We start from the raw sequence: 18796 nt of genomic DNA on the forward strand, positions 1-18796 counted from the left end.
GCTTCTTAGTGTATAAAGCCCAAAAGTTTAGCTTAGTTAACTTGACTTATTAAAAGATGTGTGCATACTTGTGCAATGCCCTAGATAAGATTTCTACTGCTTTGCTGTGAGGTAATTTTATTTTAGCAGTTTTCTGCAAAAGCAGTGTATCCTGTTAGTAATAGTGGTTTGTCTTCAGCTAAAGATAAGGAGCCATGACATTTTGTCAGTCAGCTGTAACTTTCTGCCTGGTGGAAGATTCAGGAGAGCTGGGCAGGATCAGATTTCCGAAGGACAGTAGTCTGACTTGGGGTCTTTTTGCCAGGAGCTGTGGAGCAGGGCACAAGGGAAAATGCCACAGAATGCCATTTGAAGGAGAAACCCCATTGTAAGAAGTGCTTTGTGCAGATGAATGGCTCCAAGGAGGAAGGGCCAATACTCCCGAGAAAGCCAGTTTATTCAAGACGGTCTTTTGGTGGGAAGTGCATAGAGAAGAGCACCAGGGAAGATACCTGGAGGATCCCACCCAAAGGGCGAGACCCTATTGCAAGGAGTACTTCACAAGACAAAGGATTCCAAGAAGGGAAGTTCTATCTGTGGTTGGTGATGAGAATTAAGCACCTCGAGTAAAGTTACTACAGAAATTATCTCTAATGTTTACGTGGGCATTTAGACTGGTTTAGCTGTAAAGGGCCCTTTTTTTTCTTTCTTTGTTGCCAGCTTGATAAAGTTGAAAATTGGTAAATATACTTACTTTACAATTTTATGCTGCTGTACGATCTGTCATTTTTTGAGCTACCGATAACAATGTATGGGCAGTATTAAACACAGTATTTGCTCAAATTTCCTTTAATCGGGATATCCCAACTGTTTTGTTTGGTCAAACTCCAAATCATACCCTAGACGTATATTGTTAATGAAAGGTAGCTTTCTCACTGCTGAGTCACTTGGCTATTAGCAGAGTTAGCTTGCAGGCCAGGTTTGTATACAAACCTGGTGAGAAGATTTGTGGGGGCTCATCCGGGATTTCAGATACTGTTTGCTGTCTAAAGATTGATTAAGTGGTTTATTTGTTGTTTAAGCTAGCATTTAAACTAATGTTGGTGGAAAGTGAGGTGTGTTGTAATTAATGGACTTTATTATGGATGCCACGAGGATTAAGATTTGATGCGATTTGAAGTGGTTATCCACAAGTAATGCTTGTGTTCTGAGTGGAATGGATATTCGAATCCCCAAATGAATTGCTACTGAATTCTGTAAAAATAAGGTGGAAAGTTACACTGGTTGAACAATATTTTGACCAATCAGCTGATAAGGATACCATGCAAGTCCAGGCTACCAATGACATGACTGAAGTCGTGCTGCCCAATAAGATAGCGGAGCCTGGAGAGTGGGACCATGGGCAGTCCATATTTTTAGAGAAGGTGGGATGTAGCGGAGGGTGGAAACTTTAAAGACAAGTTGTTCTCGTTTCTGCAAAGTGAAGGAACGGAGGTGTCTGATGTGACAAGCCGAAATAAGTCCTTCAGTTGTTGATTTAAGTTCTGAGCAGGTTTCAACTATTACATCGTTGGTTGATAAATTTCAAAGAGTACCTGTGGAGAGCCAAAGTTATTGTAGGCTGAGAATTTTCTCTGGAGTTAAACCCACACTCAATGGGGAAGGGGGTCCTCAAGGCAGAAAACCCATTAGCTATGTCAGCTGATTACCTGCAAGCTCTGGAAAATGCTTTTGGCACTGCTGAAAGTGCAGCCAATCTTAGGATGAAGTTCAGACACAAATTCCATGAGGAAGCAGAAAAGATGTCTGCCTATCTTTTCAGGTTGGAGAAACTGCTGTATTGTTTGTGCCACAAAGGGGGCATTCAGCTGTTTGAAAGAAATTGCTTGAGGATGGAGCAAGTTCCAAAGGGTGTGCTGTCACATGATGTGATTGCGCTATGTATTTGAATGACCCACAAGATGCGCCCGCTTTCATCTTTTACTGAGTAACTCAGAGAAATTAGGAGGAAAACATGATTGTGAAACAGAACGTTAGCAGAGTTAGCTAATGAGCCCAATTTGTATAGGAGCCTGGTGGGAAGGTTACACTTGAATGAATGAAACTAAATTATGCCATTATTCTATGTGCATCCCAAAAAAATCCAACTTCAGTCTGAATAGATCAATGGACTAAAAGATCTATGTAAAACTTACCTACCTAAGATAGACAGTCAAGAATACTGGTGGACAACTTGCTAACTATTTGGCAGAACAGGTTCATTTTTGTCAAGCATAGAAGTCTAACATACTAACATGAGGTGCGGGTTTGGCACTGTTGATCAGAGATAGTGTCATGGCTACAGAAGAGGAGGTTATGGAGGAGACTCTACAGAGTCTCTGTGGATGGAAGTTAGGAATAGGAAGGGGTCAGTAACTCTACTGGGTGTTTTTTATAGACCTCCCAATAGAAACAGGGACATTGAGGAGTGGATAGGGAGACAGATTCTGGAAAGGTGTAATAATAACAGGGTTGTTGTAGTGGGAAATTTTAATTTCCCAAATATTGATTTGCATCTCTCTAGAACAAGGGGTTAAGATGGGGTAGAGTTTGTTAGGTGTGTTCAGGAAGGTTTCTTGACACAATATGTAGATAAGCCTACAAGAGGACAGGCTGTACTTGATCTGGTATTGGGAAATAAACCTGGTCAGGTGTCAGATCTCTCAGTGGGAGAGCATTTTGGAGATGGTGATCACAATTCTATCTCCTTTACCATAGCATTGGAGAGAGATAGGAACAAACAAGTTAGGAAAATGTTTAATTGGAGTAAGGGGAAATAAGAGGCTATCAGGTAGAAACTTGGAAGCATAATTTGGGAACAGATGTTCTCAGGGAAATGTACAGAAGAAGTGTGGCAAATGTTCAGGGGATATTTGCATGGAGTTGTGCATAGGTACTTTCCAATGAGACAGGGAAAGGATGGTTGGGTGCAGGAACCGTGGTGTACAAAGGCTGTTGTAAATCTAGTCAAAAAGAAAAGAAGAGCTTGCGAAAGGTTCAAAAAGCTAGGTAAGATAGAGATCTAGAAGATTATAAGGCTAGCAGGAAGCAGCTTAAGAATGAAGTTAGGAGATCCAGAAGGGGCCATGAGAAGGCCTTGGCGGACAGGATTATGGAAAACCCCAAGGCATTCTATAAGTATATGAAGAGCAAGAGGATAAGACGTGAGAGAGTAGGACCAATCAAGTGTGCCAGTGGAAAAGTGTGTATGGAACCGGAGGAGATGGCAGAGGTACTTAATGAGTACTTTGCTTCAGTATTCACTATGGAAAAGGATTTGGTGTGTAGGAATGTCTTACTGAAGACTGATAAGCTTGAGCATACAGATATTAAGAAAGAGGATATGCTGGAGCTTTTGGAAAGTGTCAAATTGGGTAAGTCACCTGGACTGGACAAGATGTACCCCAGGCTAACATGGGAGGTGAGGGAGGAGATTGCTGAGGCTCTGGCGATGATCTTTGCATCATCAATGGGGATGGGAGAGGTTCCGGTGGATTGGAGAGTTGCCGATGTTGTTCCCTTATTCAAGAAAGGAAGTAGAGATATCCCAAGAAATTATAGACCAGTGAGTCTTACTTCAGTGTTTGATAAGTTGATGGAGGAGATCCTGAGAGGCAGGATTTATGAACATTTGGAGAGGTATAATATGATTAGGAATAGTCAGCATGGCTTTGTCAAGGGCAGGTCGTGCCTTATGAACTTGATTGAATTTTTTGAGGATGTGACTAAACACATTGAAGGTAGAGCAGTAGATGTAGTGTATGTGGATTTCAGCAAGGCATTTGATAAGGTACCCCATGCAAGGCTTATTGAGAAAGTAAGGAGGCAAAGGATCCAAGGGGATATTGCTTTGTGGATCCAGAACTGGCTTGTCCACAGAAGGCAAAAGAGTGGTTGTAGACGGGTCATATTCTGCAGAGAGGTCAGTGACCAGTGGTGTGTCTTGGGGATCTGTTCTGGGACCCCTACTCTTCGTGATTTTTACAAATGACCTGGATAAGGAAGTGGAGGGATGGGTTAGTAAATTTGCTGATGACACAAAGGTTGGGGTGTTGTGGATAGTGTGGAGGACTGTCAGAGGCTACAGAGGGACATTGATAGGATGCAAAACTGGGCTGAGAAGTGGCAAATGGAGTTCAAACCAGATAAGTATGAGGTGGTTCATTTTGGGAGGTCAAATATGATGGCAGAATACAGTATTAATGGCAAAACTCTTGGCAGTGTGGAGGATTAGAGGGATCTTGAGGTCTGAGACCATAGGACACTCAGAGCTACTGCACAGGTTTACTTTGGTTAAGAAGGCATACAGTGTGTTGGTCTTCATCAATCAGGGTATTGAGTTTAGGAGCCAAGAGATATTGTTGCAGCTATATTGGACCCTGGTCAGGCCCCACTTGGAGTACTGTGCTCGGTTCTGGTCGCCTCTCTACAGGAAGGATGTGGAAACTATAGAAAGGGTGCAGATGAGATTCACAAGGATGTTACCTGGATTGGGGAGCATGCCTTATGAAAACAGGTTGCGTGAACTCGGCCTTTTCTCCTTGGAGTGACGAGGATGAGAGGTGACCTGCAGAGGTGTATAAGATGATGAGAGGCATTGATTGTGTGGATAGTCAGAGGCTTTTTACCAGGGCTGAAATGGCTAGCACAAGAGGGCACAGCTTTAAAGTGCTTGGAAGCAGGTACAGAGGAGATGTCAGAGGTAAGTTTTTTTACGCAGAGAGTGGTGAGTGCGTGGAATGGGCCGCCAGCGACGATGGTGGAGGCGGATACGATAGGGTCTTTAAAGAGACTCCTGGACAGGTACATGGAGCTTAGAAAAATAGAGGGCTATTGGTAACACTCGGTAATTTCTAAGGTAAGGACAAGTTTGGCGCAGCTTTGTGGGCTGAAGGGCCTGTATTGTGCTTTAGGTTTTCTATGTTCTTAACATATGCAGGAGACTTGTGTTTCCAACATTCAACTAAATGGGGTCAATGGTTTGCCTCTTGTTAAGGTCCCAATATTGCAAATGTCATTAATGCTAATTCACATTATTAAGTGCTGATGTTAAGTTAAACTCTCAGTATTGAGCTGGCTGTTTTCCTTATTAAGACAACAAGTAGTAAATGTTCTCATCCCTGTGTAGTCAAAACTCAAATGCCTGTACTTGGCAGTGCTGGAAGTGCAAATGGTAATACAGAACCTAGAATCAACTTTAAGCTTCATTTCGCAACCCAGTACAGTAGATTCATAAAAGGAGAATTGTGCTGTCAATGTTTTGAGCAACTATAGCACTGTTATTTTCTGAAAGGCAAAAATGTTTGCTTTTATGAACTGCAAAATCTAGATTTTAAAAAATCATAAGGCCATAAGACATTGGAGCAGAATTAGATCATTTGGCCCAGCAAGTCTGCTCCATCATTCAACCATGTCCAATTCTCTCTCCGCCATATTTTCCCTCTTCCTCCCCTAACCTTTGATGCTGTTACTAATCAATAACCTATGAAACTCAGCTTACAGATACCCAATAACTTGCTTCCACAACTGACTATTGCAATGAGTTCCACAGATTCGCCATCCTCTGGCTAAAGAAATTGCACTCCATCTCCTTCAAAAGGAATGTCCTTTTTTTCTTAGATTGTGCCCTATGTCATAGATTCTTCCTATATTTGAAATATACTCTCATGTTCAACCTATCTATCCAGGACATACGCTTCCTTACACTATATTTCACCTGCCACTTCTTTGCCCATTTTTCTGTCCAGGTCCTTCTGCAGACTCCCTGCTTCCTCAGCACTACTGGCAATGAAGCCATCACTTCTGTATCCAGCTCATTGACATATATGAAAAGCAGCACACCCAGCACTGACCTCTGCAGAACACCACCGGTTACCAGCCGCCAACCAGCACACCCAGCACTGACCTCTGCAGAACACCACCGGTCACCAGCCGCCAACCAGCACACCCAGCACTGACCTCTGCAGAACACCACCGGTCAACAGCTGCCAACCAGCACACCCAGCACTGACCTCTGCAGAACACCACCGGTCACCAGCCGCCAACCAGCACACCCAGCACTGACCTCTGCAGAACACCACCGGTCACCAGCCTCCAACCAGCACACCCAGCACTGACCTCTGCAGAACACCACCGGTCACCAGCCGCCAACCAGAAAAGGCCCCTTTTATTCCCACTCTTTGCTTTCTGCCAGTCAGCCAAACTTCTGTCCATGCTAGTATCTTTCCTGTAATACATGTGCTCTCGTTTAGTGGGCTCAAGTGCGGCACTTTGTCAAACAACTTCTGAAAGTCCAAAGTAAACAACATCCACTGACACCTCTGTCTGCTGTGCCTGTTATTTTCTCAAATTCCAACACATTTGTTATGCTAGATTTCCTCCTATTTTATCATGTGCACCAAATACCCTAGAACCCCATCCTTAATAACAAAATTTAACATCTTGCCAACCACTGAAGTCAGACTAAAAGGCCTATAATTTCCTATCTCCCTTCTAAAGGAGTGGAATAATATTTCCAATTTTCCAGTACACCAGAACATTTCCAGAGTCTAATGATTCTTCAAAAGTCACTACTAATGCTCCCAAAATCTTTCAGAACTCTGCAGTACAGACCATTTGGTCCTGGTGACTTATCTACATTCAGATCTTTCAGCTTCCCAAACACCTTTTCCTTTTTAATAGCGACTACACACACTTTGCTCTCAGACACTCTCAAATATTTAGCGTACTGCTGGTGTCTTCCACAGTGAAGACTGACATAAGCTACTTATTCAGTTCGTTTCCCACTTCTTTGTTCCCCATTACTACCTCTCCAACAATATTTTCAAATGCTCCGATATCCACTCTTGCCTCTTTTACTCATTATATGTATACCTTCATTTTTCATGTTTTTTACTTGCTCTCTGTTGGTTTTAAAAGCTTCCACTAAATTTTGCTATATTGAATAACCTCTCTTTTGCTTTAATTGTCTTTGATTTCCCTCATCGGCCATAGTTACCTCATACTCCTTTTAGAATGCCTCCTTGGGATGAACTGATCCTGTGTCTTCTGAATTATTTCCAGAAACTCCAACCATTGCTACTCTATCAATTTTGCCACTGTACCCTTCCAATCAACTGCGTCCAGCTCCTCTCTCATACTTAATACCAATACACTTGATTTTAGCTACTCCCTCTCAATTTGCAAAGGGTATTCTATCATATGATGATTGCATCCTTAGAGTTCCTTTACCTTAAACTCCCATCAAATTTGCCTTTAAGTCTGTTTAGATACTGGGTATTCCTCTTAATTTATGGAGATTCTTACCAGAATCCACCCCCCTCCCCGAGTTCCTCAACAACAAAGTTGTATTCTTTGAATACTGAAGAAAAGTATTCATCAGGACCTCACTTGTACCTTAGGGCTCCAAACACATATTGACTCTGTAGTTGTGAATGAGCTCCATGTCCCCTTGGATTTACTTCCTCTCTAGCAGAGATATTTCATGACTCCTTGCCTTCCAAGTCTCCTTTTTAAGTATCTCTTACACAATTTATACCTTTGATGGGCCTCTCCCATCTCATTCTAGAGAGTTGGATAAGGGTTTACGAACTGCTGGAATCTGAGGAGCAAACAGTCTTCTGGAGGAACTCAACCAACTGAGTCCTCCACAACATTGTTAATTAACCTCAATTATTATTTGGGAAACTGAAATCTATTGCTGTAATAAATCTTATTATATCCTTCTGCTGTTTGCCATATATGTGTGTTTCTCTCCTATTGACTGCTAGGAGGTCTGTAATACACCCCAGCAGAGTGACAACACCTGATTTGTTCCTAATCCCTACCTCATGGCCTCATTTGAGGAGTCTTCTTGCATATCCTCTTTCTAGATTGAAGTAGTGCATTCCATGAAGCAACAGTTCACATCTGCCTCCTCTTTTACATTGCCATCTTACCTGACAACTCTATATCCTGGGATATTCAGTTTCCAGTCCTCAACTTGTAACTATGTCTCAGTGATGGTAACAAGCTCAAATTCCAGTTTCTTGTTATTTATATTGTACGTACGTACGTACATACACGTGTACACCCACACATTCCTCCAGATCATGGTGCACACAAATAACATATCATGCACAGCACATAAACCAGAATATTATGCTATAAATATGCTAATAAAATATAATTCAAAATGCATGTAGTAAAGTGTAGCACAGGTAAACAGCTCTCTGACCTAGGGATGAGACCTTGGTGGTGGCAGGGTATTCATTAGTCTCACAGCCTGAGTGAAGAAACTGTTACTCAGTCAGGAACTCCTAGTCCTAATGCTTTTGTACCTCCTTCATGATGGTTGTGGGTCAAAGATCATGTGACGGGTTGTAGGGATCCTCAACAATGCCTTTAGGCCCTTCATAGGTAACACTCCCAGTTAATGTCACAAATAGAGGGGAAGGAGACCCCTATGATCTTCTCCTCTGTGGGGTCATGAGGTTCGATGCCTTGCAGCTTCTGTACCACACAATGATGCAGCCAGACTCTTGACGGTGCTTCCTAAAGAAAGTTGTTAAAATGGGGGTAGTGAGCCCTGTACACCTCAGTCTTCTCAAAGTGTAAACGCTGTTGTGTCTTCTTGACTAGTGAGGTGGTGTTCTGGGTCCAAGTTGGATCATCCATTAGATGCACACCAAGGAACCTTGTGCTTTTCACCCTCTCCAGTGAATTTCTCTGTGGGATCTTATTTGAAGTCTTCTGAAAGTCTAAAACCATCACCTGCACTGGTCTTCTTAACTCTAGTCACAACTTTGAACAGATTAGTCAAACGTGATTTCCTGATTACAAATCCATACTGACTGCTCAATCCTATTTTAATAAACAAATGCATTTATATTGTGCCCTTTTGGGATCCAGCACTAACCTGATTTTCCCAATCTACCTGAATATTCAAATACCCCCATGACCATCTGAACATTATCCTTTTTACATGACTTTTCTATCTCCTGTTATAATTTGTGCCCCACATCCTGGCTCCTGTTCAGAGGCTTGAATGTAACTCCCATTAGGATCTTCTTACCCTTGCAGTTTCTCAATGCTACCCACAAGGATTCTAGACCTTCTGATCCTATGTCACTTTCTAAAGAATTATTTTTTTTAAAAACCAACAAAGTTACCCCACCCCTCTCAACCCACCAGCCTCTTTCCAATACAATAAATATCCTTGAATGTTAAGCTCATAACTGTGATCTTGTTTCAGTCAAGACTCAGTGTTGCCCATGATGTCATACTTGTCTATCTCTAACTGTGCTACATGTTCATCTACCTTATTCCGTATACTGTGTGCATTCAAATATAACACCCGCAGTCCTGTATTCACCACCTTTCTTTTCAATTTTGTCTCCATATTGACTGAAGTTAAATTCTTATCTGTTCTGAATTTTTTGTCTTGTTTGTTATTCTGGAGACTTCAGCAATCTCTTCTGCGCTCTCTACCTCTTGTGTTTTATCCATCCTTTTCCAAGCTGTTGAACCAATCTGTTATTTAGTTTAATGTCCTATCCATAGCCCTGGTTATGCAATTCACCAGAACCCTGGTCCCAGAATAGTTCAGTTGGAGCTTGTCTCTTCAGAACAGCTTCCTCTTTTCCCAATACTGGTGCCAATGCCTTACAAATTCAGACCCACTTTTCCCACACCAATCTTACAGCCACATATTTAACTCTCTGATCTTATTAACTCTGTGCCAATTTGCACAAACTCAGCTAACAATCCAGAATCATTACCTTTTAGTTCTACGTTTTGATTTAGCGCCAAGCTGCTCAAATTCCCTCAGCAGAATCTTTTTTTCTTCCTGTGTCATTTGTACCTACATAGACCATAACAATTAGATCTTACCATCCCACTCCAAATTCTTCTGCAGGTCAGATGAGATTTCCCAATCCCAGGCAGCAGACAGGCAACACAGCTTTTGGGACTATTGATTTTGTGGCAATAAATTGTCTATTCCCCTGACTATACTATCATCAATTACAATTCTCTTCTATCCTCTCTGTTGAATGGCTCCCTGAATCATGGTTCCATGGTTCCTCATCATTTCTACAGCCTCCACTCTCATCCTCATAGGGAGCAACAATCTCAGACCTGCTGGGCAAGCTCAAAGCCTCTTCAGCACTCTTCTTGAATCCCCTCACTCAGTCAAACTCTCGTCTCTGGCCACAGACTGAACTTGAAGTAGTTAATCTAATATGTGTGACTGCCTTCTGAAACACCGTGTCAGGTTACTCTCCCTCCCAGATGCATTGCCATGTTTGAAGCTCAGATTTCAGCTCATCAACTTTGAGCCGAAGTTCCTCGAGTTCCACTTGCTGCAGATCTGGTAATCAGGAAAAACAATGGGGTCCAACAGCTCCCACGTCATGCTGCTGCAAAACATCACCTGATCCAGCATCCCCACTCTAGTTAATTAATTGTGATTTGGTATCTTTTATTAAAAGACACTTATCTTTACATGCCTGATATTTGCCTCTATCTCCTTGTCAAAGCCTCAGAGATCAGAGTGCTGCACTAGCCCATTCACACAATGGCTGATCCAAAATGCCCCACCTCCTCTCACTGAAGCCAAAGTCTCAGTTCCTCACTCTAACTGTCCACTCCCACACTGGCCATTCCACTTAAACTTCACTTCTTTTTATTGGCCCAAATGAAATTCACACGAAACAAGACATTAATGGTTCTGCTCTCACTCTCTGTACTCCAAAGTGAAAAGGCCAGAAGCCTAAGAATTTGAAGTCTTGTAAGCATGGTTGTTTAAAAAAGAACTCTGAAAACAAAAGTGAAAAGCTTATTTTTAGGAAATGGATCAAAGTTATATTTATAATATTAGCTTTACCGTACACTGTCATCACGCAGTTGATCAACTTTGTGCAATTTACTTAATACTAAAGTTAGTAAATAGCAAAACCTAAGCCACACATTATGAAGCTCAGTAATATGGTAAACTGTAGAAGTGAAATATGTCTGAAGTCACACTACTATTATGAAGCAATGATCAGTTCAGGGCCCATGCGCTTATCTTAATTTATTTCATTTGTGTAGTTTTCAGGTAAATAAATTATCTCTTAAATCTGACGATTAAAGTCTGAGGGGAAAAGAACAAAATGTTCATTATCCCATACATATTATTTTAAGATTGCACCATTAATGAAACCAACTTTTAAAATTTACTGATAATTATGTTTAAAACATACCTAATTGTCAATACACATTGGACCTCATTAATTGTCAATACATATTGGACCTCATTACAACTTGTGTTACAAAATGTATCATCGTTTTTTCCTATGCTCTTCAGCGTTTAGCTGACTGTAACACTAATAAACACTTAAGTGTTATCATTTGTGTTTTTCGAATTCCTTGTGAAATAAAACAGCTTGGAGCAGTTCCTGTGTTTCAACAGTCTGCTGAAAAACCCTTCTGAGTTGCACCTTCAGTTCAGATTCATCAAACACTGCTACAAAGTAGGAATCTAAGAAAAGAGCAAATATGAATTAATTGAAGGCCATTCCAAAGTAGTACAAGTTTAATTGTTTGTTTAGCTATCTATTTTAATACTTGAGAATCTGTGAGTAAATGTAAACTCCAAATTGTTCTAAGCAGATGGTGAACTACCTTAAATGATTGAAGTTGGTTTGAAATAAGCCTGATACAGCTAATGTATAACCAGCTTCAAAGGACAGTCAATAATCATGTTGGTGCTCGGTGGACGTATTTAAACAAAATATAGTAAAACTCTGATAGTTTGCTAGCTGGCTTAAATCCTGATGGTGTACCACAAGGCTTTGTGGTTAGCCCCCTGCTCTACTCACTTTACACTTATGATATGTAGCTAAGCACAGCTCCAATGCTGTCTTCAAGTTTGCTGACAACACACTGTCATTGGCTGAATCAAAGGAGATGATGAATCATATACAATGGAGATTGAAAATCTGGTTGAGTGGTGTCATAACAACAACCTATTTCTCAATGTCAGCAAGACCAAGGAGCTAATTATTGACTTCAGGAGAAGGAAACAAGAGGTCCATGACTTTTTCTCATTGGAGGATCAGAGGTGGAGAGGGTCAGTAGTTTTAAATTCCTCTGTGTTATTATTTGGAAAAAAAGTTAACAAATTACGTGATAGAAGTTTTTCAAAGTAAGTTTTGACAAATTCCAATCTAAAAAAGCAATGCAGATATCCCCTTTGGCAAGGGAGTCTTGAGTTACAATCTTTGTTCAAAAAGGCACATGAGAAGCTTTTTATTGATTTGCTCAGCCTATCTAAATTCTCTACCTGAAAAGATGGGGGAGAATTGATTTGATAGGTTACTTTAAGAGTGAGGTGGTATTCACTTGAGCACATTGATCAATGTGAACATAAAGCCTAAGTATGCCTGTCCATTCAAAGAGCCTGTGCAGGTGGAGTGATCTGTGAATCTGAGAAATCCATGCAATGAAAAGGTACCATGAGACGAATAAGGTAACACGTATATACCTCAATAACCTAGAGTAATTCAAATCAACTGACAAATCAAATAACAATCTAGAAATCAACTTGAAGATTAAAGTTGCTTATTTTCACCTCTACTTAGATTCCGTAACGTTAAAAGGCCCAGATGTTGAAATCTAACTTCCTGATGCTTGAGGAAATACAAGATGTAATCAACAACCTCTTTTGCATGTGGTCTCAACAGCAATGTAAAATTTTCTGCATTGGAAACAAATTACATGAATTATTATCCATAACTGATGAGTTCTCTTTTAAAATGCACTCATGACATTGAAATGATACACCTACTTAAAATTACTGAATGACATTTTAATATTTGTAAATATAAAAAAATGTATTACCATAAAGTCAAGTGTATAAGCCGATCCGGAGTATAAGCGGACACCCCATTTTCAGGGTTAAAAAAGTGACTTTTTCATGTTACCTTTGTATAAGCCGACCCCTTTTGTAGAGGTTTTTGATTTAACCAGAAAACATCACAAGATCTCACATGCCGGTACTCAGCTTTGCTGGATCCGGAACTGGAAATTTTGTGAACCAGTACCTGCTAAGAAAACAGGCCTACACATTGTAGAGCGTTATAAGAGAATTCTTAATCAATAAATCAGGGAGGGAAGTTTTGGAGTAGGTTTCTAATGGTAAAGAATCCTCTGAAATGTAGCCCTCGTGAAACCATTTAGCGCCCATTGTAATCTCGTTAAAACATAACACGGGGTAGCGGGATCAGTACGTGTACTCAATATTGAGTTTGCGACCACCATGTACAAAAGATTAAAACGAATGCAATATGATGCTGGCTTCAAGCTGAAGGTTGTTGATTTTGCTAAAGGAACAAATAATTCTGCAGCTGCTAAGAAATTTAGTGTAAATGAGAAACAAGTGAAAGAGTGGAGAAAGGCAGAGGACACGCTGAGGGAAATGCCAAAGACGAAATGTGCAAACCACGGGAAAACATGCCAGTGGCCAGAACTTGAAGAAAAAGATTTAGAGTGGGTGAATCACCAGTGATCATCTGGATACATTGTTAACAGAGAAATGATTTGAGTTCAAGCGTTGAAATGGGCCAAAAAACACCGTAAGGTCAGCAAAAATTTCAAAGCTACGCGAAGTTAGTGCACCCGATTTATGAATAGATGTGATCTTGTGTTGAGACAAAAAACAAAGATTGCTCAGAAAATTTCCGGGGTGTGTTGTTGTTTACATTCAAGAACGCTGCCGGTTGCTTGAAGTGGGTTAAAGAGGTGTGGCGTCGACGTCCCGAAGGTTTCGGGAAGGAAAAGTCACTACTTGTCTGGGACATGTTCAAAGCGCACTTGTCAGGTGAGACAAAAGCAGCATTGAAAGCTGAAAATATAGACATTGCAGCCGTCCCCAGTACGTTCAAAGACTGGATGAACTCAGCAGACACGAGGAAGTCTGCAGATGCTGGAAATTCAAACAACACACAAAATGCTGGTAGAACACAGCAGGCCAGGCAGCATCTATAAGAAGTACTGTTGACGTTTCGGGCCGAGACCCTTCGTCGGGACTGAAGAAGGAGGGGGCAGGGGCCCTTTAAAGGTGGGGGGAGGGTGGAAGGTGTCAGGTGAAAAACCAATCAGAGGAAAGATCAAGGGGTGGGGGAAGGGGAAGCAGGGTGGGGATAGGCAGGAGAGGTGAAGAAGGAATGTAAGGGGAAAGCACTATGGGTAGTAGAAGAAGGCAGAATCATGAGAGAGGTGATAGGCAGCCAGAAGAGGAGGCAGAGTGAAAGTGTGATAGGGGAAGGGAGAGGGAGGGAAATACCGGAAGTTGGAGAATTCGATGTTCATACCAAAGGGCTGGAGACTACCCAGAAGGTATATGAGGTGTTGCTCCTCCAACCTGAGTTTGGCCTCATCATGGCAGTAGAGGAGGCCATGTATGGACATCTCCAAATGGGAATGTGAAGCAGAGTTGAAGTGGGTGGCAACCGGGAGATCCTGTCTGTTGTGGCGGACGGAGCGTAGGTGCTCGACGAAGCAGTCCCCCAATCTGCGTCGGGTCTCGCCGATGTAGAGGAGGTCACACCGGGAGCACCGGATGCAATAGATGACCCCAACAGACTCACAAGTGAAGTGTTGCCTCACCTGGAAGGACTGTTTGGGGCCCTGAATGGTGGTAAGAGAGGAGGTGTATATTTATGAACATTGAATTCTCCAACTTCCGGTAATTCCCTCCCTCTCCCTTCCACCATCCCACTTTCACTCTGCCTCCGCGTCTAGCTGCCTATCACCTCTCTCATGATTCTGTCTTCTTCTACTACCCATAGTGCTTTCCCCTTACATTCCTTCTTCACCTCTCCTGCCTATCCCCTCCCTGCTTCCCCTCCCCCACCCCTTGATCTTTCCTCTGATTGGTTTCTCACCTTCCACCCTCCCCCCACCTTCTTTATAAGGCCCCTGCCCCCTCCTTCTTCAGTCCTGACGAAGGGTCTCGGCCCAAAACGTTGACTGCTCATTTCAACGGATCCCTGCTGAATTCATCCAGCTTTTGCACCTGTTGATTTGACCACAGCATCTGCAGTGTACTTTGTGCTAGCCATCCCCAGTAGTTTGATGTCCGAGCTCCAGCCACTAGATTAAACTAGATTAGTTTAAACAAACCATCCAAAGAATTCATGCATCGACAGTGGAATGAATTTGACTCAAAACAGCCAATAAATACGACCTGTCTTCTGTGTATTCGTTTTTCCAAAGTTGGCACCCTCTGTATAAGCCGACCCCCTAATTTTAAGACAAAAATTTAGGGCCAAATTCTTGACTTATACACCGGAATTTATGGTATTTATATCTCCTTTCTAAATGAAAGGTGTGAATTTTATAAAGAGTATTTTGGAAAGGCTTGTGTAGTTTTTCCTTCAATAAATTTGGTGCTATGCATTTGAGACACAATTCTCAACAGAAGCCTAGTAAAAGGTGTTTGTCATTCCAAAGGCAAGAGGAATTACCAAGCTAACTGATGTTTTTGATTTTTTTTTGTTAATTTTAGATTATAAAAATATTCAAGGACTTTGTTGAACTTGTTTAGTATTCCAGCTTGTGTATTGCTCCAAATTTCGAGTGTGTGCAGTGCCTCATTACTACTCACTCACCTCAACTCAGAGTGCATTTTTGCTGTTCTTTTTGGGAAAATATATTTCTGTCAGGCATTTTCTACAAACAAAGCTTCAACTAAGTCTAAATTATTAATATATCAAGTGGAAAGAATGCATAAACTCCCATAATCTTTTTTAACAGCGATCATAACTGTACTGCCAAAAAAAGATAGAGATCCTTTAAAACCAGCATCATATAGACCTATTTCTTTGTTGAATACAGATTATAAAATAATAGCAAAAATTTTATCTAATAGAATATCTAAATATTTACCAAAATTAATACATATGGACCAAACAGGTTTTATTATAAATAGACAATCAATGGATAATATAACCCAGTTAATTAGTATAATTCATTTGGCACAAAAAAGAGAGGAAATGAGTGTGGCAGTTGCTTTGGATGCAGAAAAAGCATTTGATAGATTGGAATGGGATTTTTTATTTAAGGTATTGGAAAAATATGAATTAGGAAAATCTTTTATACAATGGATTAAAATTTTAAATACTAATCCTCAAGCTAAAGTAGTTACAAATGGTCAGATTTCAACACCATTTTGTTTAACGAGGTCAACTAGACAAGGCTGCCCATTATCACCTGCTTTATTTGTATTGGCAATAGAACCATTAGCTGAATTAATTAGAACAGATTCAGATATTGGGGGCTTTAGAGTTAATCAAGAAGAATATAAGATTAACTTATTTGCTGATGATGTTTTGATTTACTTAACAAACCCATTGCAATCTTTGCAAAGATTATCTTTTAGATTGGAAGAATATGGGGAAGTATCGGGTTATAAAGTAAATTGGGACAAAAGTGAAATTTTACCCCTTACCAATGGAAATTATAATCAATGTCGATTAGCAACTCAATTTCGATGGTCAATAAATGGGATAAAATATTTAGGTATTAGAGTTAATAATGATGTAAAAAATTTATATAAACAAAATTATTTGCCATTATTAAAAAAAATAAAAGAGGATCTTGATAAATGGATGATGTTACCAATAACATTAATAGGTAAAGTTAATGTTGTAAAAATGAATATATTTCCTAGATTGCAATATTTATTTCAAACTTTACCAATACAATTACCTCAGAAGTTTTTTCAAAAACTGAATAAATATGTAAGGAAATTTCTTTGGAAAGGAAAGATGCCAAGAATATCATTGGAAAAATTGACATGGAAATTTGATTTAGGAGGGTTACAACTTCCAAACTTTAAGAATTATTATAAAGCAAATCAACTTAGATTTATTGTGTCTTTTTTTGATGAAGAAAAACCGGCATGGATTCGAATAGAATTAGATAAGATAGGAGAAAACATACCAGAAGATTTTATATATAAATGGGAATCCAAATGGATACGGGAAAAAAAAGAATCTCCTATATTAAGACATTTGATTGATTTATGGAATAAGGTAAATATGGACGATGAGATAAAGAAATCTTTATTAGCAAAAAGGACTTTAATTCAAAATAGGCTTATTCCTTTTACAATGGATAATAAACTTTTACATAATTAGTTTCAAAAGGGGATTAAATATATAGGTGACTGTTTTGAAGGAGGTATATTGATGTCATTTGATCAATTAAAAAATAAATATAAAATATCAAATAATACTCTTTTCTGTTATTTTCAATTAAAAGCCTATTTACGAGAAAAGCTGGGTCAAACAATGTTGATGCCAAAACCTAGTGAAATAGAAATATTAATTCAGAAAGGAAAAATTAAAAATTTACATCTTGTATGTATAATTTGATTCAAAAGCAGACAATCAAATTAGGAATTCATAAATCAAGACAAAAATGGGAATCTGATCTGAATGTTAAAATTGATGGAAAAAATTGGTCAAGATTATGTTCTGATAGTATGAGAAATACAATATATGTTCGACTTAGATTAATACAATATAATTTTTACATTATATATTAACACCACAGAAAATAAATAGATTAAATTCAAATATGTCTGACCAATATTTTCGATGTAAACAAGAAATTGGTACTTTTTTACATTCTACTTGGTCTTGTTCTAAAATTCAACCATTTTGGATTAATTTAAGACTTTTATTGGAACAAATTATTGGAGTACAACTCCCACATAGTCCATTATTATTTTTATTAGGAGACATTGAAGGGACAATAACGAAATTTAAATTGAATAAGTATCAGAAAAAAATTTATAAAAATTGCTTTGGCAGTAGCCAAAAAAGTTATCGCAGTTACTTGGAAATCTGATTTAAATTTAATTATGGATCGTTGGAATAATGAAATACATAGTTGTATTCCACTTGAAAAAATTACGTATAATTTAAGAAATGAATATGATATATTTTTGAAAATTTGGTCACCATACTTACAAAAGATAGGATTAGATACATAGGTCCTTTGAAGATAAAATTATAGTAATTGGGGGAAGTGAAAATAAATATCAAAATTATTTTGAACTCCATGGAGCATGTGGGGATCCTCCGATATCCAGGCAATCTTTCTTTTTTTTTCTCTTTCTTTAGAGAAAGGTTAAGGGGAGGGGGGAGGGTTAATATCATTTTTCTTACTATTTCATTATCACATTTATTCTTTGTAATCTCTAAAATTCAATAAATAAATAATATTTAAAAAAACGAAGTCTAAATTCATGTTTAGACATTAAATGATTTTAGAACCATTAAAATATTGTTATTTTCCACTTTACCGTCTACTCCAAGGTAGCAGATGATACAAGCAGCTTGAAAGGAGAGATCATTATTTTCCGACTGATTTGCAAGCATTAGTAGATGGGCGATTTTGTTCACATCTAATTCTTGTATTATTTGTGTTCCTATTGTCTCTGCAGAAACAAGAAGAATGTTTTTGTCACTAGGTTCAATATCTATGACATCAGATTATTTGCAATCATGTTTCACCTCAGACTGCACGTTGAACGAATGCAGTTCAGCTCAAAGCCTAGATGACAATTCAGCTAAGATGTATGGTTGGTTTGCCTTGCTACTTTTGCTGAACTCAGCATGGTGTTATTTTTTAAACTGTTGGAGTTCTCCCATTAACAGAAGCTATTTGGGAACCAACTGTTCCAAGAAATAATCTGCTAATGCATGTTTTTTGTTCTGTTGCAAATACAAATGAAAAAAAAAGTTTT

The 18796-nt window shown here is 39.4% G+C and overlaps 1 protein-coding gene across 2 annotated transcripts in view; it reads right to left on the reverse strand.

The window, feature by feature from the left end:
* Window positions 1-10862: 10862 nt before the first annotated feature.
* The window catches only part of LOC140733240 (uncharacterized), a 44676-nt gene continuing 36742 nt past the window's right edge, over window positions 10863-18796 (reverse strand). For both annotated transcript variants that reach the window (XM_073056303.1, XM_073056302.1), the window contains 3 exons: window positions 18353-18487; window positions 12611-12736; window positions 10863-11518 (listed from right to left, as the gene is read on the reverse strand). In XM_073056303.1, the coding sequence (XP_072912404.1) occupies window positions 11385-11518; window positions 12611-12736; window positions 18353-18487 (395 nt within the window). In that variant the 3' untranslated portion in view covers window positions 10863-11384. The remainder of the gene's footprint in view (window positions 11519-12610; window positions 12737-18352; window positions 18488-18796) is intronic.

Source organism: Hemitrygon akajei, chromosome 9 (genome assembly GCF_048418815.1).
Source record: "Hemitrygon akajei chromosome 9, sHemAka1.3, whole genome shotgun sequence".
Taxonomy (NCBI): Eukaryota; Metazoa; Chordata; class Chondrichthyes; order Myliobatiformes; family Dasyatidae; genus Hemitrygon; species Hemitrygon akajei.